This window comes from Stegostoma tigrinum, chromosome 1, assembly GCF_030684315.1.
Source record: "Stegostoma tigrinum isolate sSteTig4 chromosome 1, sSteTig4.hap1, whole genome shotgun sequence".
Lineage (NCBI taxonomy): Eukaryota > Metazoa > Chordata > Chondrichthyes > Orectolobiformes > Stegostomatidae > Stegostoma > Stegostoma tigrinum.
In genome coordinates, this window is record NC_081354.1 from 51,092,663 (window position 1) to 51,118,344 (window position 25,682).

Consider the following 25,682-nt stretch of genomic DNA (forward strand, 5'->3'; position numbering starts at 1 on the left):
TGTTCAGCCCCCTGGTGAGGCAGGAGTTGTGTTGGTGGTACTTTGGCAACACTCTCTTGAGGTTAGTTTGGTTGAAGTTGCCAGCCATTACAAATACAGCCTCAGTGAATTTTGCCTCCAGTGTTTGTGGCAGTGTAAATTTCATCTACGGCATTCTTCACATCTGCATGGACTAGACTGCTGTCAGGATGGCAGAGGTAAACTCCCGCAGCAGATAGTAGGAACAGCAACTTACCGTAAGGTGTTCTAGGTCTGGGGAGCAATGGCTTGCCAGGATCACTACGTCCGAACACCAGGTCAGGAAGAATACCCCATAAGCCCTTCACCTTACCCAAGGATGCCATGCAGTCCATGTAATGCATGGAGAACCCATTTGCTTGTAGGGCACAGTCAGGAATGGCAGGAGTGAGCCACGTCTCCATGAAGCAAAGCACACACAGTCTCTCAGTTCCTTCTGACAGGTAAGTCTAGGTCGGATATTATCCGTTTTGTTTTCAATAGCCTGGACATTTTCTAGGATTATCCTGGGGAGGGAGTTCCTGAAACCACGTTCTTTCAATGGTTATCAGTGCTGGGATCTCTGCTGTTCATGATCTACATACAAGATTTCGAGGAAAATGTAAAAACCGAAAGAACTGCAGATGCTGTAAATCAAGAACAAAAACAGAAGTTGCTGAAAAAGCTCAGCAGATCTGGCAGCATCTGTGAAGAAAGAAAATCAGAGCTAAGTTAGTTCTGAGGAAGGGTCACCGGACCCGAAACAATAACTCTAATTCTTTTCTTCACAGATGCTACCAGACCTGCTGAGCTTTTCCAGCAACTTGTGTTTTTGTTGTGGAGGAAAATGTAGCCAGTCTAATTACTTAGTTTGCAGACAATACAAAGATTGGTGGAGCTGCGGATAGTGAGGAATATTGTCAGAGGATACAGCAGGATACAGATCAGGAGGAGACAAGGGCAGAAAATTAGCAGATGGAGTTTAATCTGACAAATATGAGGTGAAGCATTTGGCAGTTCAAGTACAGGTGGAAATTACACAGTGAACAGCAGAACCCTTAGGCGTAATGATATTCAGAGAGATCTGGGTGTGCAGGGCCACAGATCACTGAAGGGCAGGTAGATATGGTAGTAAAAAAGGCCAATGGCATGCTTGCCTTCATTGGAAGGGGCATTGAGTAGAAGGGTAGATTAGTTATGCTGCAGCTTTACAGAACTTTAGTTAGGCCACACATGTAATATTGAGTACAGTTCTGGTCATGGCACTACCAGAAGGGTGTGGATGCTTTGGAGAGGGTATAGAAAAGGTTTACCAGAATGTTGCCTGGTTTTGGAGATTTTTAGTTCTGAAGAAAGGTTGGATAGACTGGACTTGTTCTCACTGGAACACAGAAGGTTGAGTGATGACCTGAGAGAAATTTATAAGATTGTGAATGGCATGGAAAGAGTTGATTCATTGATTGTCACATGTATTGAAGTACAGTGAAAAGCTTTGTTTACCAACAGTACAGGCAGATCATGTAAGCAATGTTGTACAAATCAAAAAGACTTAGACAGAGACATACAGGTCACATTGCACAGGGTGTGCTAGACAAGATCAACGTTAGCAAGATCAGCATTATTTGAGACTCGAGAGGCCGTTCGTCATTCTAATAACAGCCAGGAAGCAACTGTTGCAGAACTTCCTTGCGCGTATGTTCAAGCTTCTGTATCTTCTGCCTGACAGAAGAGGTTGTGGGAGATCATTACCGGGGTGTGATGGGTCTTTGAGGATACTGGCAGCTTTTCCACAGCAATGAGCTGCATAAATGGCATCCATGGATGGATGGTTGGCTTCCGTGATGGTCTGAGCTGTGCACACCACATTCTGTAGTTTCTTAAAGTCCTGGGCAGAGCCATTGCCATACCAAAATATTATGCACCTAGACAATAAACTTTCAATGGTGCATCTGTAGAAGATGGTGAGGGGAAATTATGAGGCTCCCCCACCCCCTCGCCCCAGGTGGAGAGGTCAATTACTCGGAGACATGGAAGATTGAAGGTGCAAGATGGGGCTGTGGGAAGTTTAAAAAAGATGTGTGAGGCACATTTTTCACACAAAGAGTGCCTGCAACGTGTTGCCAGAGATAATGTTAGAGACAGACACAATAGCAGCATTCAAGAAGTACCTGGATGAATACATGAATACAAAGGGAATAGAGGGATATGGATCTGGTCAGTGAAGACAGTTTCAATGTGGAAGGGCAAAATGTGTCGGCACAGGGCCTGTTCCTGGGCTGTATTGTTCTTTGAAATATAGGTTTAGTGAGCAAGGAAATCAGGAGAAACAAACAGCTAACAGACTGTCTCAGTGTTAGTGACATCGGAGTCAATGAGTTTCATGTTGCTGGATGCAAGGTCAATATAGAAGTCACAAAACATTCGAAGAATAATAGTAAGTAACGCACCTCCTGTTTCTTTGTTGTAGGATTGGATCACAGTTTCCAGATCTAAGTAATTAAGAAAACTCCAGCAACTTGCATGAAAAGGTGAACAGTACAGATTAGATAAAGGTATGCAAGTGATTTATTTTGGGCAACAGGAGAGCACAAAATTTGAAGATAAAATGATAAAACGTAAAAACATTAAAACTCAAAATCAAGAGCAAGCACAGCATTACGTTCTCAGCACGTACAGAACAAACTACTTGATAAAAAAAGGCTGAATATTATGTTCAAGAGATATTATCGACTGAGTTATTAATAAAGTTGTTCAATTCTCATGGGTTAAGTATTTGTAATCTTTAAGCAGGGGGAGTCTGCGATTGAATGTGTTATGCATGATCTGAGCAAAGTACTCCAAATGCCTCAACAACTTCTTTATTTCCCAAGGTTTCTGCCAAGCAACCTCGCCCTTTATTCAAGTATAGGAATTTAAATATACTAAAAGTGGATTGAGTGGGTCAGAAAAATCAAAAGTTACCAAATTGCCTGTCCACACATAACCAAACTTTACAATTAAGAAAATCAGAATATAGGCATGTATAATTGATTTCAATTAAATTAAAGCAATCAAAATTTACTACATCAAACATACCTCCTGTTTTCTCGGCTGTTGTTGAAAAGTTTGATCATATCCGATAAGAAAACACGCCGAACTTCCATAGTTTCTAAAATCTGAGGTGAGTTCCTCAACAATGTCGCAATCACTTTCAGCATTTCTGAAAAATAACAATCGTAGAATGCAATTTTAAAACCAATAAAACTTTGAAAATAATTATTACTTGAAAAGCTGCCAAGCTGATCTGTGACTCATGGAATTCAAAAATCAAGAAAACTTGCAATTTTTTCTATAAGTATGCCTAAAAAAAAATCAACCTGCTAATTACGTTCCATATAATACACTAAACAAGTTAAATTTACACTTAAATATAAACAGTTGCATATTTCGGGTGAATATGTGGAAGTCACAAATGGATTTCTTAGTGATCATTGCCAGTCTTTATTTTTCCACTTTTCCACAACTTGAAACATTCTCTCTGCATTTACAATATCAAAACCTTTTATAATTTTGAAGACTCCAATCAAAGCAGCCTTTTTTTTGAACGGATACAAGTTGCAGCCAGTCAATCCTTCCCAGATATGTATACCCTCATACTTCTTGTATCATAAAACAGTTATAGCACAGAAGGCAACCATTGGTTTGTCATTTTGCAATAGGTCCCCGCAAAAATAATTCACCTTATGCCAGTGTCCTGTCTCTTCCTCACAGCCCTGCAAATTTCATATCTTCAGATAATGATCCAATTCTCTTCTGAAAGCTACTGAATCTGCCTTTGCTATTCTCAACAGTGCATTCCAGACCCAAAGAATCGCAACGTAATGTCACATTTTATTTTACTGCCAATCACATTAAAACAATGTCCTCTGGTTCTTCATACTTACGCCAATAGGAACAGTTTCTTCCTATCTATTCTGTCCAGATCCCCCATGATTTGTCTTACTTTATTAGTTCTCTTCTCATATTTTTCTTTTTTGATGAGAACAGTTCAGATTTAACATATCTTTATCCCGAGAACCATTTTCATCAATCTTTACTGCACCCCATCTAAAGCCTTCACAATCTTCCCAAAGTGTGGTGCCCAGAACCTGCCATAATAATAATACATAATAATAATAAATTCAAGCCAAACCAGAATTTTATACTGACTTGTTTATAATTTGCTCGTTTATTTTTAAAACATTTTAAATGTTATTCATTAAGCTTAAGAACCCCTGCTTTATTAACTATGCTCTCAATCAGCCCTGCAACCTTCAATGATTTGAGCACACACCTTCAGTAGTATCTGTTTCTGCACACATTTTTGAATTGTACACTTTATTTTGTATTGCAAGTACATTTTATTCCTAACGAAATTGACAATTTCGCACCGTTTTGCATTAAATTTAATTTGTCACTTGTCTACCCATGCCACCACCTAACTGTATCTTTTTGAAGTTTTACATTGTTCATATTCACCACTCACGATACTTCCAAGTTTAGTGTAATCAGCAAATTTTAAAATTGTGCCCTCCAAACTAAAGTCAGGACATTAGTCTACATCAAAATGATATTGTTTGGGATCTAAACACCAACCCCTGGAGGAGCCCCGCTATAAGCGTCCTTCCAGCCAAAAACAACTCTTCACTACTACTCTATTTCCTCTACTCAGCCAGTTTCATTTCCATGTTACTACTGCCCCTTTTATTTCACAAAAACTTGTAACTTTGCTCACAAATATATTGTGCAGCACTTTATCATGTGCCTTTGAACACCTGTTTATGCCACATCAGCCACAGAGCCTTCATGCCACCTCAACCCACATTTGTGCAGCGGCTGTTACTGTTAGAAACACTATGTCCCAATTGGGCAGCTCATGAAAGCTGGACAATTGGTGGTGGTTTAACTTGAGGTCACGACACCTCAGGCATGGGGAGAGTTTGAGAAGAAGTGCCCTTCACAGTAACTTCTACCAGTATGAGAAATTAACTCACACCAGTGGTTTCACTCTGCCTTGCAAAGTAACTGCCCAGTCAACTAAGTTAACTGACACTACTAATTCTGTCACTTGGAATTATGGATGCTGTAGGTTTTTTTTTTAAGAAAACTAATTCTACATTCTAAACACAGACAAAATCATATATTTCACTTAGGATTCCAAGAGCCCAAACTTGCAGTAAATGATATCCAGTAGTACATGTACATAAGTCTCTAGTTTCACAGTACAGAGTAAAACCCCAAATCAAATAAGGTTTTAAAAGCAATTAAAACATTCAGGAAGTTAAATGAGATAAATATATACTTAAATTTCCATTCTTAGATGGCTAAGGAACATGAAACCGGTCATTTTAGCAATATTTCACATGCAAATCTCCATGATGGGCAGTCTTGTACAGTTGGTTTCATAATATTTATTAGTAAGGCTAGTGTCCTTTACCTTAGGAAGCTTAAAAAATACAAAACATTGCTACGAGTAGGCGGCACGGTGGCTCAATGGTTAGCACTGCAGCCTCGCAGCGCCAGGGATCCGGGTTCGATTCCCACCTCGGGCAACTGTCTGTGTGGAGTTTGTACATTCTCCCCGTATCTGTGTGGGTTTCCTCCAGGTGCTCCGGTTTCGTCCCACAGTCCAAAGATGTGTAGGTTAGGTGGATTGGCCATTCTAAATTGCCCGTAGTGTTCAGGGGTGGTGTGGACTTGTTGGGCCGAAGGGCCTATTTCCACACTGTAGGAAATCTAATCTAATCTACTCGGCTGAAGAAACACTACCTCTTACAGAGACAGTGAATATGGGATTCTTTTTATTAAGCATTCTAAGTGAGATCTTATAAAATGAGCATGGTGATGATAACGTACCCATTCAATAACATTAAACAGATAAACACTCCAAATGAGATATTAGGCACCCTAAACAAAGTGACTGAGAAGACAACAGATTGTGCTGGCTTGATACAAATGCTGGGGCCGAAGGGAATCGCAAACTAAATAAGTGGATGCAAGACATTAACTGTCAGATGACTTCATAAAATCTGTAAAGAAATTGTTAGAGACCTGAATGGTGGGGCAAATGTTTTGTACAAAATAAAGTCACTGCGATTTAATTTGTTTCATAGTTTTCATTGTATACATAAACTCTAATTTTTAAAGAGAAAAGAATCTGTCAACACACACAACTTATGTAGAATTACATTTATCCAATCTGCATGAAAATTAAAATCACCAAACTTTATTATAGCACTGTTCTCACAGGCTTCCATTATTTCTTGATTTATACACTGCCCTTTAAGCACATCTACAGGTAGTTATAAATGACTCCTATCAGTCACTTTCTTCACGTTGTTTCTTACTTCCACACAAAAATAATTCTAAAACTTGATCATCCAAGTGAAGATTTCGCAGTAACATCCAAAATTAATCATTTATTAACAAATCTGCCCTGCATCCTTTTAACTCGTCATGAAACATATAATGCCTATTTATTTCAATTTGCCCTATCAATTCATCCATGTTGTTATAAACATACTGTAAAAAAAAGTTGCAAAGTCCCAGAGGTCTGTAGGTCTGCTCTCTCATTACAAAGAGGCTACTGGTGGTGAGTTCATCCTGAGGATCATCGGGCCTCAGGCGAGAATCAAGCTTGTGAAGGCCAGACTTTCATGGTGACCTCAGACTGTGCAGGAATTGAACTCATGCTGATGGCGTTACTTTGCACCACAAACCAGCCATCCAGCCACTGTGCTGTGAATGTTCTCATGCCTGAATACACACCCAAATAAACAGCCTTGCCAGCATTGGCTACATCTTAAGTGTAGACTTACCTAACTTGATTTTGGCTCCATTTTTGAGCACAAATATCATAAATTTCACACAAGCTGTGATTGAACTTCTCCTATTTTATCAATTATTTCCTCAGCACTCAAGAGTGCATGCCATCAGAACCAAATGCTTTTTCACTTCAAGTTGCACCATTTTGTTTAATTCCCCCCCCCCTCCCCGCCAATTACATATATCACTTAATTCAATCATCAAAATGTAGCTGCGGTTGCAATTTCAGAAATTCTGTCTTGATTTTATGGTTGAAGTAGTTGATAGGCAAACAAATTCATAATAATGGGTATAAACTGGACAACCCTTTTAATGCTTACGTGAGTTTTGTATCTTCACTGATGAATCTGGGTCAGGATGCTGCTTGTGTACAACTTGAGTGCAAATCTGCTCAGTCAGGATCTTAAGAAAAGAGAGTTCAGGTATAAACAAATGTGTCACAAAACTGTGCACTCCCAACACTTCCTCAGTACAGAGAAAACCTGAAACATCTCAAAATGGATTCCTTGTGAACAAGCGAACGTTATCATTATGTATCTGGACTGAAACTTCAAAATTTAGATTACTCTCAAAAAATACAATGGACACCTATGCCAAGTTGCTGTCAGTGAGATGCATGTCAAAAAAACTCAGGAATTATGATGTTGTCCTATGAATAAAGGTTACGCACCATACATAAATGCCAAAAGGGCCACAACAATGATTCATAGACAAATTTATTCCAACAATTTGTTATCCTGCTCCCTCATACCCACAGAAACATTGTACAATGTATGTTGAAGTTTCTGCTCCAACAAATTGACAGAATGTTGATCTATAGCTGTTACTAAATCAGGTACATTTTTCTAGTCAGTTGCTGTAATATGTCTGACATCTTCACATACGCAGGGATTAATGAAAATTGAAGTGGGAAGAAGGATAATTATCAGTGCATCCAGATTCCTTGGCAATATACACATTCCAGTTCTCCTAGCCCCTCGGTGTATTCAGCTATGTGACACACGTATTTATATGATTATTAACGTCTATGTATGCTGTTCTTACTAAATACTATCTGCGCATCCACTATGTTACTTCCTTTAATATCCTAGCAAACAACCCATCAGGTTCATGGGACTTATTAGCTTATAGCTTCATCAGTTTCCTGACTACTTGCTCTCGAATGACAATTGTATTTATTTCCTTCCTGATTTACAGCATCAGCAATTCTTTCGGTTTTTATTTAGTATCTACTCAAATGCCAGCCCAAGTGCCTTTTAAATGTTGTAACTGTACCGACCTCCACCACTTCCTCTGGCAGCACGCTCAATACACACACCACCCTCTACGTGAAAATGTTACTCCTCAGGTGCTTTTACAAATGTTTCCCCTCTCACCTTAAACCAATGCCCACTAGTTTTGGACTCCCCACCCTCGAAAAAGGTTTTGGATATTCACTCTATCCATGCCCCTCATGATTTTAATAAACCTCTATATGGTCACCCCTTAGCCTCCGACAATCTAGGGAAAAAGCCCCAGCCTATTCAGCCTCTCCCTATAACTCAAACGTTCCAAATCAAGCAACATCCTTGTAAATCTTTTTCTGCACTCTCTCAGGTTTAATGACATCAAAACATTTCCTGGTTCCCCGTTATTAGTTCCCCAGCCTCATTCTCCAATGGGGTATGCACCCTACTTTGGCCTCTCTCTCTTCTTTTTCATATATTTAAAGAAACTCCTGCTGTACGTTTTTGCTTTACTTGTATCATAGAGAGCTGGTATTCAGGTACAGAAGGTAATAAGGAGATCAAATGGAATGATAGCATTTGTTGCTGAAGGAATGGAGTATAAAAGAGAAGTCTTGATGCCATTATACAAGGCATTGCTGAGACCACATCAGAGTACTCTGTAGAGTTTTGGTCTTCTTACTTGAAGGTGGATGTAAATTCATTGGAGGCAGTTCAGAGAAGGGTCACCATATTAATTTCAGAGATGAAAGGCTTGTCTTGTAAGAGGTTGAGTAGTTCATGTGTATGCTTGCTAGTATTTAGAAGAATAACAGAACATCTAATCAAGGCATATCAGACCCTAAAGGGGATTGACAAAGTAGATGTAAAGCAGATGACTCCCCTCATAGGGCATTGTAGAATGAGAGATCATAGTGTGCAGAGAAGGGGAGACAGATGCAAAAAGAGGAGGAAGAACAGGAATTACTTCTCTCAAGGAGTCATGAGTCTGGAATTCACAGTGCTAGAGTCCAGTGGATGCCAGGACATTAAATAAATTTGAGGAGGAGGCAGACAGATTTTCAATTAGTAACATGTTGCAAGTTTAAAGGGAAGCCAACAGTGAAGTGGAGTTGAGGCTGAGATGAGGTCAGCCATGATCATATTAAATGATAGAGTAGGATCGAGGGGCTGAATTGCCTATTCCTGCTCTTTGCTCTCACGCTCCCGTGTTCTGACCCACGATTCTCATTCTGACTGATTTCTAAATTTTATCGTGTTATGGTTACTATTCCTTAGGGAACCTTTTACTCTGAGATCATTTATTAAACTTGTCTCATTGCACATTATCCAATAAAAAATAGCCAGATCAGTGGCTTGATCCACAATATATTATGCCAAAAAGCTGTCCCAAATACATTGAATGGCACACCAACCTGACTATCAGGTTCATTCACTGTCATTGAGTCAAATTCCAAAATCTGCCACTCCAAAAACACAACAGATATATTCACATCAGATGAACTGCAGCAATTCAAGGCAGCAGCTCATCATTTTCCAGACGACAATTAAGGGTAAGCAATGGTCTTGTCAATGATGCTCAAATACTATTCCAACAACTTCAAAAAAACAGAACTTGATGGCATTTCAAATTCCTTACAGAAGTGTCTGCATACCTCTGACTGATCCCAAATCTCGATGCCATGCATTGGTCATATCACACCGTTTGTTTGATAGTCTTCATGTTTCAACTTCAGCATTTTCCTCCACATGCAACTTCAATAGCCATACCAAATGCTGCTGCACGCATTTTCAGAAAGTCACATACTATAACTTGGTTTTTATGTGAGTAAATAATTTGCTATGCTTATTATCAGTCATACAAGGCTCTATTCCTTTGATTTTGAAATTCCAGGTTGTGATTTTTTTCTCAATTATATGTACGTATTATACATTCCGCAACCATGGAGGATTGGTAATGGGGCAAATAGTTAGACTGTTACAAATGACTCACCTCCTGACAACCCAAAGCCCTTTCACAGTCAACAAAGCAAAAGAATGAGGAATAAGCCCAAAAAAGCAAAATTCCAACCAGAGTGAAAAAGCTCATCACCATCAAAACAAAATAGTCCACTTACTGGCATCCATCCATCTTCAATATTTACTCCCTCTACTACAGATCTACTGTAGCTGTAGTGTGTACCATCTTCAAGATCCAGTGCAGCAACCTCATCAGAAACCTTTGGATCTTTTAATCCCCTTACCTCTACCATGTAGGAAAACAAAGCAACTAAACACCACCACCTCTTATGAGCTACATCTTCCTGACTTGGAACTACGTTGCTGCTCCTTCATGGTCAATGGATCAAAATACTGCCTCTGGGCAAGGCCTGGACAGTGGCGACTGCAGCAATTTAACGAGGTGGTTCACCACCATCTTCTCAAGAGAAGATTTATGCAATAAATGCCAGACTTTCTAGTGATGCCCACATCCCAAGAAGAAATTGATTAAGTAAACATATTCAGATTAGTTTTACTGCTTGAGTGCTTTAAACATTCATAAAGTAACATAAATCACACTGACGTCCTACAAGAAGGGCATTTTATTTGTAAAATATATCGTAGAACACAGAACATTACAGCACAGGACAGGCCCATCGGCCCTCGATGTTGTGCCGACCTGTCATACGGATCTCAAGCCCATCTAACCTACGCTATTCCATGTACGTCCATATGCTTGTCCAATGGCGACTTAAATGTACCTAAAGTTGGCGAATCTACTACCGTTGCAGGCAAAGCGTTCCATTGCCTTACTACTCTCTATGTAAAGAAACTACCTCTGACATCTGTCCTATATCTTTCACCCCTCAACTTAAAGCTATGCCCCCTCGTGCTCGCCGTCACCATCCTAGGAAAAGGCTCTCCCTATCCACTATCTAACCCTCTGATTATTTTATATGTTGCAATTAAGTCACCTCTCAACCTTCTTCTCTCTAACGAAAACAGCCTCAAGTCCCTCAGCCGTTCCTCGTAAGACCTTCCCTCCATACCGGACAACATCCTAGTAAATCTCCTCTGCACCCTTTCCAAAGCTTCCACATCCTTCTTATAATGTGGTGACCAGAACTGTACACAATACTCCAAGTGCGGCCGCACCAGAGTTTTGTACAGCTGCAGCATAACCTCTTGGTTCTGGAACTCGATCCCTCTATTAATAAAAGCTAAAACACTGTATGCCTTCTTAGCAGCCCTGTCAACCTGGGTGGCAACTTTCAAGGATCTGTGTGCATGGACACCGAGATCTCTCTGCTCATCTACACTACTAAGAATCTTACCATTAGCCCTGTACTTGGCCTTCTGGTTACTCCTACCAAAGTGCATCACCTCACACTTGTCTGCATTAAACTCCATTTGCCACCTCTCAGCCCAGCTCTGCAGCTTATCTACGTCTCTCTGCAACCTACAGCATCCTTTGTCACTATCCACAACTCCACCGACCTTAGTGTCATCTGCAAATTTACTAACCCATCCTTCTACGCCCTCATCCAGGGCATTTATAAAAATGATAAACAGCAGTGGACCCAACACCAACCCTTGCGGTACACCACTAGTAACTGGGCTCCAGGATGAACATTTCCCATCAACTACCACCCTCTGTCTTCTTTCAGCAAGCCAATTTCTGATCCAAACTGCTATATCTCCCACAAACCCATTCCTCCGCATCTTGTACAATAGCCTATTGTGGGGAACCTTATCGAACGCCTTGCTGAAATCCATATACACCACATCAACCGGTTTACTCTCATCTACCTGTTTGGTCACCTTCTCAAAGAACTCAATAAGGTTTGTGAGGCATGACCTTCCCTTCACAAAACCATGCTGACTATCCCTAATCAATTTATTCTTTTCTAGATGATTATAAATCCTATCCCTTATAACCTTTTCCAATACTTTACCAACAACTGAGGTGAGGCTCACTGGTCTATAATTACCAGGGTTGTCTCTACTCCCCTTCTTCAACAGGGGAACCACATTTGCTATCCTCCAGTCATCTGGCACTATTCCTGTAGACAATGACGAGTTAAAGATCAATGCCAAAGGATCGGCAATCTCCTCCCTGGCTTCCCAGAGGATCCGAGGATAAATCCCATCCGGCCCAGGGGACATCTTATCTTCTCACACTGTAGGATTTCTAATACCTCTTCCTTGTGAATCTCAATCCCACCTAGTCTAGGAGCCTGTATCTCAGTATTCTCCTCGACAACATTGTCATTTTCTAGAGTGAATACTGTTGAAAAATATTCATTTAGTGCTTCCCCTATCTCATCTGACTCCACACACAACTTACCACTACTATCCTTGATTGAGCCTAATCTTACTTTCGTCATTCTTTTATTCCTTAAATGCCTATAGAAAGCCTTAGGGTTTACCCTGATCCTATCCGCCAACAACTTCTCATGTCTCCTCCTGGCTCTTCTGAGCTCTCTCTTTAGGTCTTTCCTGGCTACCTCGTAGCCCTCAAGTGCCCTGAGCCTTCACATCTCATCCTAACATAAGCCTTCTTCTTCCTCTTGACCAGAGATTCCACCTCCTTCGTAAACCACGGCTCCCGCACTCTACAGCTTCCTCCTTGCCTGACAGGTACATACTTATCTAGGACACACAGGAGCTTTTCCTTGAACTAGCTCCACATTTCTACTGTGCCCGTCCCCTGCAGTTTCCTTCCCCATCCTATGCTCCCTAAATCTTGCCTAATCTCATCGTAATTGCCTTTCCCCCAGCTATAACTCTTGCCCAGTGGTATACACCTATCCCTTTCTATCACTAAAGTAAACATAACAGAATTGTGATCGCTATCACCAAAGTGCTCACCTACTTCCAAATCTAACACCTGGCCGGGCTCATTACCCAGTACCAAATCTAATGTGGCTTCGCCCCTTGTTGGCCTATCTACATACTGTGTCAGGAAGCCCTCCCGCACACACTGGACAAAAACTGACCCATCTATAGTACTCGAACTATAGTGTTCCCAGTCAATATTTGGAAAGTTGAAGTCCCCCATGACAACTACCCTGTCTCTCTCACTCCTATTGAGAAGCATCTTTGCTATCCTTAAGTAAGCAAATAATTAAAATCTCAGATTACAACTAATTAATATTCAATCATTTATAACTTTCATTTCAAGCTGAGAGATTGTGCAGTGTAACTAAATTCCGATGCATAACCTCACTTAAAGGGAAGTCACCTTATTTCATACATTGCATGTTGACTACGTGGAGAACACCATGGCCAGATGAATAAATTTGAATAAAATGAATAATGCATACCTTCCATTTGAATTGCATTCAACACAGCAAAACTATTTAAGTGCGAAACCTGGTCACGTTTGGTGTAGTATAATGGCAAAAATAGTTGAAATTAAGTTAGCCAAGTTGAAAACAGATTTAAATCTAATTTTTCATAATTTTATTACTTGGGGGAAAAAAATCAATATTTTGATTACTTAATCCTTACCTCAAATAAGACATTATAAGTAGTCATGGAAATTACATTAGTGTGTAACATCAATCTTTCTGCCAGCAAGGAGAACAAACCGTGTCCAAGCATGACTTCAGCTTTGCGCCTATAAAAGAAAGCATTGCATAAAGTCTATAAAATTTCATTCACAATAGCAATCTCAGATCAGTACACAAAAATGATAACTGAAAACCTGAAAGATTTTGATTCACAGTGCTCAAGTTTTGACTCTCACAATCCACATAGATTAAGAAACAACTTGTATTGCATGCTTCAAAGTAACATCTTACAGCATCTCTGGACAATTAATTGAGGAAATAGATTACATCAAACTTTATTTGCACGTACTTTGGAGCCAGATGCTTCAGAAAGTATCCCATCACTTTTAAAGCTTGCACTCTTATCCCTTCATTTTTTGAAGCCAGCAGTTTATAGATTATCCTATAAAGTGTCAACATAGAACACAATCACAAACTAATGGAAATAGGCATGGTAAGATTCAAGTCAATATTAGTAATCAGATGACAACACTCCAAGAATCAAAACAAGAAGTCATAGTTTGGAAGTTAAAAATCTCTTTTCTATCAACATTAGCTGTGTTCAAAGATAAAGTGACAAAAGAGAACCAGTCTCTCAAAAAAAAAGTAACTTAACAGTGTATTTAACATAGCAAAATGTTCCAAAGAACCTCATAAGAATATCGAACATCAAAATTTGATTCCAAGCAATATAAGGAGATATTAGGACAGCTGCTTGGTCAAAGATGTGGTTCTAAGATATGTCTTAAAATAAAAGACAAAAGATGAAACAAGAAGTTTTACAGCCAAGACCAAGGAGGCTGGTGACAAGGATAGTGTGGAAGAGGTTACAGAGATGGAAGGGGTGAGACCATCGAAGAATCTGACATCAAGAAGAAGAAATTTTTTTAATCAAAGTACTCCCAGATTGGAAACCAGATTTGTGAGCACAAGGCTGAAGCACAAGGGAAAACATGCCTGAAGTCAGGATACAGACAAAATTAACTTTGGACAAATCCTAGTTACGGGATACGTTGAGTTAGGCAATGATTAGTTCAATACCCACTCCAGAAATCTGAGCAAATATGAAGTAGTAGCATCCTTTGATTAATATGCTGAATAAACATCTATCTGCTCATAGATGATGTAAAATAAGTCTTTGGATGAAAGTTGTACAGATGTTTTATCTGTTGTCTTAGCCAAAGCATATCCTTTAAGTAGAGGGTCTGATCAATCATTTCTGTACACAAATGACTGAAAACCTAATAGATCAGTCAGAATTTGGTGATGAATGAATAGCATTTGGACCACATTAGGATTCGAGCCGCAAGAGATCTAGATAAGTTCATACTGAAGGTGGCGATGAGGGAATGGCCAAAAGAACAAAAGGAATAGTCAGATTCACAGTTAGGTTGAACAAAGAGACATTCATGACTATCTGAATAATTTACACTGTCCAAGTATGAGAAGGAACAGAATTTGGGAAATTCTAAGTTCTTATTTCATGGTTTTCAAAAAGTATCTTTTATAATACATAGAACATGCAGCATCTTTTTAAATCAAACAATAATCAAAAAAGTCTACAATTTTCAAAGCATTTTCATTACCACAGCACAGTTGAAAAAGTTCTTCCTTTGCATATGACTCCCAGTGAACACATGTTATAAACAAAAGTGACTGTTAAATAATGAATTGGCAAATAAAGGGGGTAAAATAAGTTTGTCCAATAAACTATTTAATACCAAATTCTGAATAAATCCCAGTTCATACCATGCTTTCCTCCATTGAGGTACTAAGGATCTGTACAGATAGAAAGCTGGTTCACCTAACATGAATCTATTTTGAGGTCTTTTTAAGATTTATAGATTATGTCATACCTAAACATTTTCATATTTCATCAGCTTTAAAATAAACACAGCATCTGAAAATTCTTTCCAATTTACAAGTTAATCATTTGAAAGATTTTCTGTACCTACAATAATCGTGGGTGCCATTAGGTGGTAAACAAAATAATTTATACATCAATTGTTTTAGAAACTGCCCAACTCTAAATTTGGTTTAAAGTTCGGATAGTAAAACTATTTGATAAAACACCAATTACAAGGGTAATAGATTCCAAAATTCTACATCTATTTTATACAATCAATATGCCTGTAAACAAATTTCAAGCTAACTAATTTCAGCAACCTACAACATTCCATTTCACAACGTATAACTTCATGCCTAATATCTTACCGCATTCCATTCCTCTGATCAAAAGCAGGAATCATTGAGCTTGGATGCTCAGACATCAAGGCGACAAGCAGCTGTAGAACATCCATCAGATTGTCATCCTGAAACAAAAAGAGTTTTTTCAAGAAACACACAGAATTCAAAATAATGTAGTTTAGCCAAAAAGTCCATATCTGTAAAGAAAACGCAAATATCATACTTTAGTAAACAAATCTTGTTTCAAATTAAATTTAGTCACATGGATTACGAAATTAATTCAAACCTTACCAAATTTATACTGGATGCGTGAATACATAGAATTAATCTCCCTTTAGAAACTTGTAACTTTTGTTATTGCATCAAATAATGATGATTGTGAAATAAAGTTATTTAAAAACAGGAGTTGATTCACCTCTTTAATACATAACCAATGTGAAATTTGAACATACACTTTCAAAAGAAACGCTGTCTAAGCCTGACAATATTCCTTGAAAATTTAGATATAATGATTTAAAATATTTTACATTTTAATAAACTAATTTAATACAATTGATCAAAATATCCAGCAACTTGACAGATTAAGGGAATAATAAATCAAATGTCATAGATAACTCCTAAAGCAGATATGGTAATCTATTCACTGCTCTTCACATATTAATTGAACTAACTTCGATTCAATTAATGCTCAGCATTAAACAGAACTAATGAAAATCTTTCTTGAAACTCTAACATCAATTCCAACTCATGAAAGCTATTTTATTCTTAGTGATATATGCTTCAACAACATTGGTTTCCTCCAGCCTATACCCTTGTGAATTATTCAAGACATTAGAAATATGTTCATATTCAGATAAAGAAATTAAGGAAAACTGCTAAACTTAATAAAAAGAATACCCAATTCATGTTTGTGTGAAAACAGAACTAATTAGGGGTGTGACATTCCCAGTAACAGGGAAACGTTCTTTATTAATTTATTGAGGTTTTACACAGTGAACTTTGAAAATGTACAGCTCATAACAAATAATAAAACCTTTAACCTTGGTGAGTAATAGAACTACAAATAAGAAATTGACTCTCTGCTTTAGCACAAATTTAGATATGAATTAATCAGAAGAACAGCAATTATCACTTCTTTTAATTATTTATAAGCATTGTGACCAAAGCAACACGTGACCCTTAATCACTTATTCGTATGGCATCGTAACATTTTTTTATATGAACATTACAAATGACAATTTGAAGATCACTGTGTGGACTGTCCAAAGGATCAACTTTACATTAGTTATTTCCAAACTGAAGGTTGCTGTTCTTTGTAAAGTTAAATAGTTCCATAATCAGTTTCTCATTATCCTTACTTAAAATTCCAGTTGGATTCTCATCTTGAGGCAATACATACATTTATATCTTTGTATATATCAGGAGAAGTAGGACATTCAGCCCTACCAACATGCTCTACTATTCAGTAAGATAATGGTTGCTTTGGTTATAAGTTCAAATACACACTCCTACCAACCACTCAACCTTTCAACATTTTGTTTAACTGTTGATTAACTTGTAGTAACTGCTTACTTAAAATGTTCCTACAAAAAACCTTTCGCACATCAACACATATGATTCTGAATGCTTTTTTAATTGATGATTTCACGTTCGGAGTTTATTTTTCAATCAATGAGATAAAATACCATGTTATAACAAATTTCAACACATGAAACACACGAAAGCAACACACCATGATAAACGTGTAGATTCTACACATGTCTCTTAGCACTATGATCAGCATGGGTATATGTCAAAATAGACAATTTATATTATTGCTCAAGAAAATGCTTTGCTTAACAATGATCTTTCTTAACAGCAAAGTTGAATGTTCACATTATTAGCCATAATGTTATTCATTTCACTTGTGTGCTATAATTATTTTCAAGAAGAAAGTCTAAATTTATCACTATGAGTGGGATAAGAACTAGTGAAGCAAAGATTCCTAAAGATGTCTCTGCAACGTAAAATTGTAAATAAATAAACAACTAACATAACATGCCTTGTGTCTTAATTAGACACAAAGAATGTAATTAATGTTATGTAGTTCATGTTTTGAAGTTTCATGTCGACATTTGTTTTCAAGATTAAAAATGCATTTCGGTTAAAAATTAGAACAACAAAGAGCACTTGGAAATACTTGACTCAGACTTATCTAAATTGTTGGTGTTGCTTACCTCATGCATGGTGAGAAGATAGTTAAGAATGCTTTGCAGTTCATCTTCCTTAATACCATGATCCTAAAGGAAGATGCAAAATAAATATTTCATAAAATACTAACTGCATTAAACAATTTTCTCTTACTCAGATTAAGAACCACTGTCAAATTGCAGATCAGTTGTCAAATTTGTCAATTTGTGTTGTTTTAAAATTATATATAAAATGGTTAACTGACAATCAATTATTCAGAAGCACATCAGCAACTTCACTTCAATAGCGAGCCACCAAGCAATAAAGTAACAAATTCAGAACTGAGAGAAAATTTGAGTATATTATATATATGAAGTCACCTGTCAAGATTTATTCTTAAATGAATCAAAGATACAACATATCACGTGTATTACAAAACTGTAGCAGATGTTCAGATTGGATTCACTTTCATATTTTTCTCAAATTTTGTCATCCTAAATCCAAGATATTAGAAGACATCAGCCTTTAAAACTCTTTTGTTACATTTTGCATCATGAAGTGTGTATATAGATCACATACATGCAGCTAATTCAAATGAGCACTTTTTACTTCAATATTAGTTGTAAATTTCTGAACAGTTTAACATCAGCAGTGACACATGCAAACAGCAGCAGTTAAAATCATTTTTTTGATGATGACTATTTGAATACTCAAAAGTTGCTCATATATATTTTGGTACTTAAGAAAATACAGTTGAACGAGCCATTAGGAAAACCATAAACATCACACTTTAATGGAACACCTGTACCAAATCAAAGCCCAAACATTTACTGGGATTTTAATACTGAGAGATGAATAAGGAATTATCTCCTCCTGTACTTTTACCAAACATTGGCCTTCATCCATTTTCAGCTGATCAACACTCAGAACTACACAATCTTTTAAAGTCTATGTTTACTGCATTATCTTCAATTATCCTCCAGCACAATATGAGACAAGCTATTTGTTTATTGCACAATCATTAAGGTACCATCTGAAAGTTAATTAGCTCATTCCTTATTGAGATATTTCTCATCTTAATCTTCATGCATTTCTTACAGGACATCATAAAATAAGAACATAAAATATTCTATTATTTGGCATTTCCCTTTCATTGTTCCTCCTGACCTTTCTAGCAGTCTTAATACTTCCTTGAACATCATATTTAATTTTGTCATTACCTTTACCATTTATATACTTTCTAATACATCTTTTCTTTCAGATTCCATCTCAACCCTAATCCACCTTTGGTGCTTCTTTTCTCATCTGTTCGTCTTTTCACGGGCAATAGTTTCACCTGGACACTGTTGATCATTCTTAAAAATTGTGATTGTTATACTTCTTAGTCAATACTTTTCCCCAGTTTGGCCCGTTAATCTCCATTCCTCAGATAATGCATCATATTAAAACTGTAGAAAATGCCAGAAAATACCCTGAACAGAGGGACAGCATTCCATTTTTGCAAAGTACAGGTCAAGTTGTCGGATAACAACAGCATCATACTTGTCAACAGGTTTGAGGACATTAGGGTTAAACCTAAGAGAACAGACTGCAACAAATTCTAAACCTTCTCTGTCCAAAAACGGCACCATCCATTTCCTGGCTGAACTTCTCTGGCTGAACAAATTTCTATCAGATAAAGAGCTTTGTGTATGAATACCACATTCCATATTGCAATCAGACTCAGGGCTCCCTTTCTGTACATTGAAATATGTGTTTGAGCCCTTTTCAGGTCTTACCTGAATTAGATAAGTCTGGATCACTGCTCCAAATTTCCACCTTTCTTTCACCTTCACATGTCAAAGACACCTTGATTACACTTTCTCACACATTGCTTCATTGGATTCTATTTCCCCAGGTTCTTTACCTCCATCACACCTGCTCTCAAAAATGCAATTTTCCATACCAACATAACTGATAAGCCTTCCTTTTCCTCAATTGAAGATCCCTCTCCACTTGCTAACTGGGCCCTTGACAATGTGTGTACTATTTCCCACAATGCTGTTCTTATCCCATCCGTTAATAGTGGGAGACAAAATGAATTGACCTTTTCCCTAGAGAATGTCTAATTGTGAATCTTTTTCTCAAAAGTTATAGATTTTCCACACTATTGTCACAGCTGTCAAAATATGAGCAGAGGCTTCAGAGCAGGTTGGAAGGTTGACCTCAAGCAACCTTCCTGATACGGAAGCTCTTAAAAAGAGGTTTCTTTTCAGATCTTTGCAGTTACAGACAGACAACCATCTAGACAGGCCACGAGAAATAACTTTGCTACTGTATTAACAAAGCGTCGTAGGTTTAAATGCTCTAGTGACCGTCGTCTTCACTTACTCTTTTCCCTGTTTTTTTCTGGCAATTTTTCACAGTTCTGTTATTTATACCTTTTTTGGCACACTGATCTCCTTTGCTTGTCCCACCCCAACTTCTTTGGCCCTGCTCCAATGCTTATGTCACTTCCCATTTGTAATTTTTCTAACCCCTCATATTTCACTTGATTCAAACTTTTCCCATTTCTGAAGATAGGTTAACTCTGCTCCACTCTCCAAAGATCAAACAATGACCAACATTTTCAATTTTTATTCCACATTCCTAATTACTGTAGTATATTACTTCTGCTTCATTCCCTCAGGTTCTTCTCCCCTCTGCGATCCCCCCCCCCAATTTATTACTTCAGTCATTCTACTCTGTATCAGCTTCAATTATTACCTCGTTACATTGCGATAATTACTCCCTACACACACTTTCCCATTTTAGTCTCATCTGCCTCAGGTCACTTCCCATTACAATGTCTAGCTGGGCTCCTTGTCTGGAGTAATATCCAAGCAATGCATGCCCATTAATCAAATTACAGCTTCCTTACTCAAAAAAGGAAGGGAAATATCAACATTTAAGATAGCATACTCCATATACGAAGACCTTCTACCCACACCTTCACATGAATGGATAAAGATTTCCATGGTGAAGAATAATGCAATACAATATCAAATGTAACGAACACTGATTCCAAGAGCAGAGAGATTATGTTGGAGCTGAATAAAACTTTAGTTGGGCCACATCTAGTGTACTATCTGCAGTTCTGATCACACAATATAGCAAAGATATGATTTCACTGGAACGGGTGCAGGAGGAATTTACCTGGAAAGTTACTTGGGATGTAGCATTTTAGCAGTGAAAACTGGTTGGATCAGCTCTAGTTGTTTTCTTTAGAGCAGAGAAGGCCGAGAACGAGTTTGAGGGACATGAGATTGAGAGAAGCATGGGCAGGGTGAATAGGAAGCAGCTGCTTCCTTAAGTTGGAGGGTCAGTAACAAGACAGCATAATTTTAAGGAGGTTTAGAGGGGATTTGAGGAAAAAATCTTTTCACCCACAAGGTGATGGGAATCTGGAATGCACTGCTCGGCAGAGTTGCTGAAAAGGGAAACTTCTCAATCTTTAACAACTTAGATAAGCACTTGTGGGTCATACCTGGAAAGTCAGGCTAATGTAGATTTAATTTAGCTTTGTTAGTGCAGGTTTGATGGGCTAAAGGACTCTTCTGTGTATAACTCAACCTTATGTAATTTCTAGAAATTTAACAAAGACTAAACGAAAAGTACATCTTACGAAGAAAGTAAAATTAACTCCATGACAATAAGTCTGCATACAGAGCTTTTTTATAGCAAGTATGGCATTACATTTTTAAATTTCAGATTCTCACCTTCATTATCAATTGTTTCACAAACAGTAGTAAAAGAGCTCGTAAGGAGAGGATCTCTTTTTGGTTTGGTCTGAGTCCATCTGGGAAGGAAAAAGCAATAGCATAACATTACATTAAAGCATTTTTTTAAAAATGGTGACGAATGCTGATGAAGCTTCCTCAGAAGACCACTATAAAAGAAAGGGTTAAATTAAGCATCATGCCTCAGTGAGATATTGCATTGGAAATCAAGCCCCACTATTCCCAAAAACATCTCAAAACTTAAAAATGTTTATCATAGTAAACAAAGTCCACAATTTACCTGTCAGATAAATCCAAGCTAACCTCCAGGTGAGTGACCATAACACTACAAATTTCTCACACAGTTTGAGGGGTGACAAAGTTGTCTGTAAAACTAATGCTCCATATTTAAATAACAACAGTTACAAAGGTATAAAGTCAAAGTTGACTACAGGGGATTGGAAAAATAGGATCAAATAGTGGAGAAGCAATTTTGGACATTTATAGAGTTATTTCATAACTCTGAACCATCAATAGCAAACTAAGGAAGTTAAGGATGGTACCAAATTGAAAGAAAATGCATACAATGCCATGGAGATCAGTGGCAGAAAACAATACTGGGAAAACTTAACTCACCAATGACTAAAAAAATTTAAAGAAGTGAGAAATTATAATATACAAGCAAACTAACATAAAACAAACTAATACAAAAAATAAAAACAGATAGCAATGACTTTCTCACATATAAAAAAATAGAGTTGCAAAAGAAAATGGTGGTCTCTTAGATGATGAGACTGGGAAATTAATAGGAAATGGCAATACTTTAAACAAGTCTTCTGCATCTGACTTCATGAAAGACAACGAATAAAAAAAGGAAATCAGAATGAAAGAAAATTGAGAATAACCAAAATGGAGGGACTTAAAATAAACATGGTGATACAAGTAGTAGTATAGGGAAACTAAAAGGATTATTGATGTTAGGGCCTTGAAATAAGTGACTTCAAAAGGTACAAGATTCTGAATTGCCAGAAGTCCAACACCTCTATTCAACAAAGCAGGAACCTTTAGCCTATCACTTTGACGTGCTGGAATCCGTTATTAATCAAGTGGCAGCAGATCATTACACAATCAGACAACTTTATTATGTTCCTTGCGCAAAGGGAAGATCTTGTTTGATCAACTTTATCAGAGTTCTTTCAAAATGTAACCAGTGGGAGTCGTTTAAGGGGAACTCATTGATGTAATGTATCTGGATATTCAATGACATTCAATAAGATGCCAAATGAAACCACTACTGAAGAATCCTTGGTGTTGCAAAATAATACATTAACATGAATACAGGGCTGGCTACTAGGCAACAGAGGATCAGGGTAAAAGCTTCCTTTTCGGGTTGACAAACTGTCACTAGACAAACACTACAGGAAGCTCAACTAGCTATAATCTGTATCAATGATTTGAAGGAACAAAGTGTATTGTACTGTACCCATCATTAAAATAAGTCCGCATCCACGACTGCCACTTTTCCCTCACTATACTTCTCATTTTTTTAAAAAGTTTTGTAAATCTATGATGACTTTCTATACTAATATAATAGGAACTGCCGATGCTGGAGAGTCTGAGATAACACAGTGTGAAGCTGGATGAACACAGCAGGCCAGAGGAGCAGGAAAGCTTGGCGTTTTGGGTCAGGACCCTTCTTCAGAGAAAAGCTTTCCTGGCTCTGATGCTGCTTGGCCTGCTGTGTTCATCCAGCTTCATACCGTGTTATCTCTGACTTTCTGTACTATTGATTTTCCTTAAAAGCTTGATTAGTCCACTGGATTTCAATAGAACAAAAGAACTATGGATGCTGGAAATCTGACAAAAACAAAAATTGCTGGGAAACACAACAGGTCTGGCAGCATCTATAGAGAGAAAGCAGAGTAAACTTTTTAAATCCCATGACACTTCTTCAGAACTAATCGTAGCTCAGAAAAAATAGTATATATGCCAAGGAACAACCCGAGGGTCCCCAGTTTAACTTTGCAGCTAAATTCCCTCGTTACTGAAATCATTCTGTAGATCTTCTGTGAACTCTCTCAACTGCTTGAATTCACTGACTAAAATTGAACACAATACTACAGGTGTAGCCTAACCAGAGTTCATAAAGGGTCAGCATAAAATATCTGCTTTTGTATTCAATACCTCAATTTATGAAGCTCAAAGTTCCATATGCTTTGCACACACCACCTTTTCAATACACCTTCAAAGATGTACGCCAATCGACATTTAGGTCCTTCCTGGTCCCTATACACTTTCAAAAAATGTGGGTTAATCTATGATAATAAAATGTGAGGCTGGATGAACACAGCAGGCCAAGCAGCATCTCAGGAGCACAAAAGCTGACGTTTCGGGCCTAGACCCTTCATCAGAGAGGGGGATGGGGAGAGGGAACTGGAATAAATAGGGAGAGAGGGGGAGGCGGACCGAAGATGGAGAGTAAAGAAGATAGGTGGACAGAGTATAGGTGGGGAGGTAGGGAGGGGATAGGTCAGTCCAGGGAAGATGGACAGGTCAAGGAGGTGGGATGAGGTTAGTAGATAGCTGGGGGTGCGGCTTGGGGTGGGAGGAAGGCATGGGTGAGAGGAAGAACTACACTTGTCCCCACACCTCCTCCCTCACCCCTATCCCAGGCCCCAAGATGACATTCCACATTAAGCAGAGGTTCACCTGCACATCTGCCAATGTGGTATACTGCATCCACTGTACCCGGTGCGGCTTCCTCTACATTGGGGAAACCAAGCGGAGGCTTGGGGACCGCTTTGCAGAACACCTCCGCTCAGTTCGCAACAAACAACTGCACCTCCCAGTCGCAAACCATTTCCACTCCCCCTCCCATTCTCTAGATGACATGTCCATCATGGGCCTCCTGCACTGCCACAATGATGCCACCCGAAGGTTGCAGGAACAGCAACTCATATTCCGCCTGGGAACCCTGCAGCCATATGGTATCAATGTGGACTTCACCAGTTTCAAAATCTCCCCTTCCCCCACTGCATCCCTAAACCAGCCTAGTTCGTCTCCTCCCCCCACTACACCACACAACCAGCCCAGCTCTTCCCCCCCACCCACTGCATCCCAAAACCAGTCCAACCTGTCTCTGCCTCCCTAACCTGTTCTTCCTCTCACCCATCCCTTCCTCCCACCCCAAGCCGCACCCCCAGCTAACTACTAACCTCATCCCACCTCCTTGACCTGTCCATCTTCCCTGGACTGACCTATCCCCTCCCTACCACCCCACCTATACTCTGTCCACCTATCTTCTTTACTTTCCATCTTCGGTCCGCCTCCCCCTCTCTCCCTATTTATTCCAGTTCCCTCTCCCCATCCCCCTCTCTGATGAAGGGTCTAGGCCCGAAACGTCAGCTTTTGTGCTCCTGAGATGCTGCTTGGCCTGCTGTGTTCATCCAGCCTCACATTTTATTATCTTGGAATTCTCCAGCATCTGCAGTTCCCATTATCTCTGGGTTAATCCATATTGCCTCTATCCCTTCTGCCAAATTGCATCATGTCACAATTCTGTTAGAAATTATATCTGCTGCTCATCTGTCATTCTGTTGAAAATGGCATTCTGGTTTAAGCCATGTTGTAATACTTTTTATAATTAACAGTTCAGGCCAATTTACAGTGATCAATGTATTTTTCATCCCTTCAATATTGTCCTACATTAAAAAAAAACTTAACGTGGGACTCTTTCTCCATTACAGACCTGGTAATATATAGAATTAATCATTTAATAGTAACTATGTAAAATGTTTCCTTACTGAAGCTGCTTTTATGCAGTTTTATGTTCAGAAATGGTCTGGATTGAGTTCTTGGACCATTGGTTCAGATATCACTACATAAACAATTACAGCTTCTACCTCAAATAGTTTTCACACCAACAAGATCATCTCCTGTACTCCTTTCTTCACACTTCAATTCTGTCCAAACTTACTACACCTTTTGCA

At 38.5% G+C, this 25,682-nt stretch overlaps 1 protein-coding gene across 2 annotated transcripts in view; it reads right to left on the reverse strand.

Annotated features, from left to right (window-relative positions):
• lrba (LPS-responsive vesicle trafficking, beach and anchor containing) overlaps positions 1-25,682 on the reverse strand; it is an 856,602-nt gene that overhangs the window by 737,852 nt on the left and 93,068 nt on the right. For both annotated transcript variants that reach the window (XM_048526975.2, XM_048526966.2), the window contains exons 14-20: positions 21,694-21,773; positions 18,004-18,066; positions 15,815-15,912; positions 13,911-14,003; positions 13,560-13,668; positions 7,161-7,242; positions 3,073-3,196 (exon numbers count right to left, since the gene is read on the reverse strand). In XM_048526975.2, the coding sequence (XP_048382932.1) occupies positions 3,073-3,196; positions 7,161-7,242; positions 13,560-13,668; positions 13,911-14,003; positions 15,815-15,912; positions 18,004-18,066; positions 21,694-21,773 (649 nt within the window). The remainder of the gene's footprint in view (positions 1-3,072; positions 3,197-7,160; positions 7,243-13,559; positions 13,669-13,910; positions 14,004-15,814; positions 15,913-18,003; positions 18,067-21,693; positions 21,774-25,682) is intronic.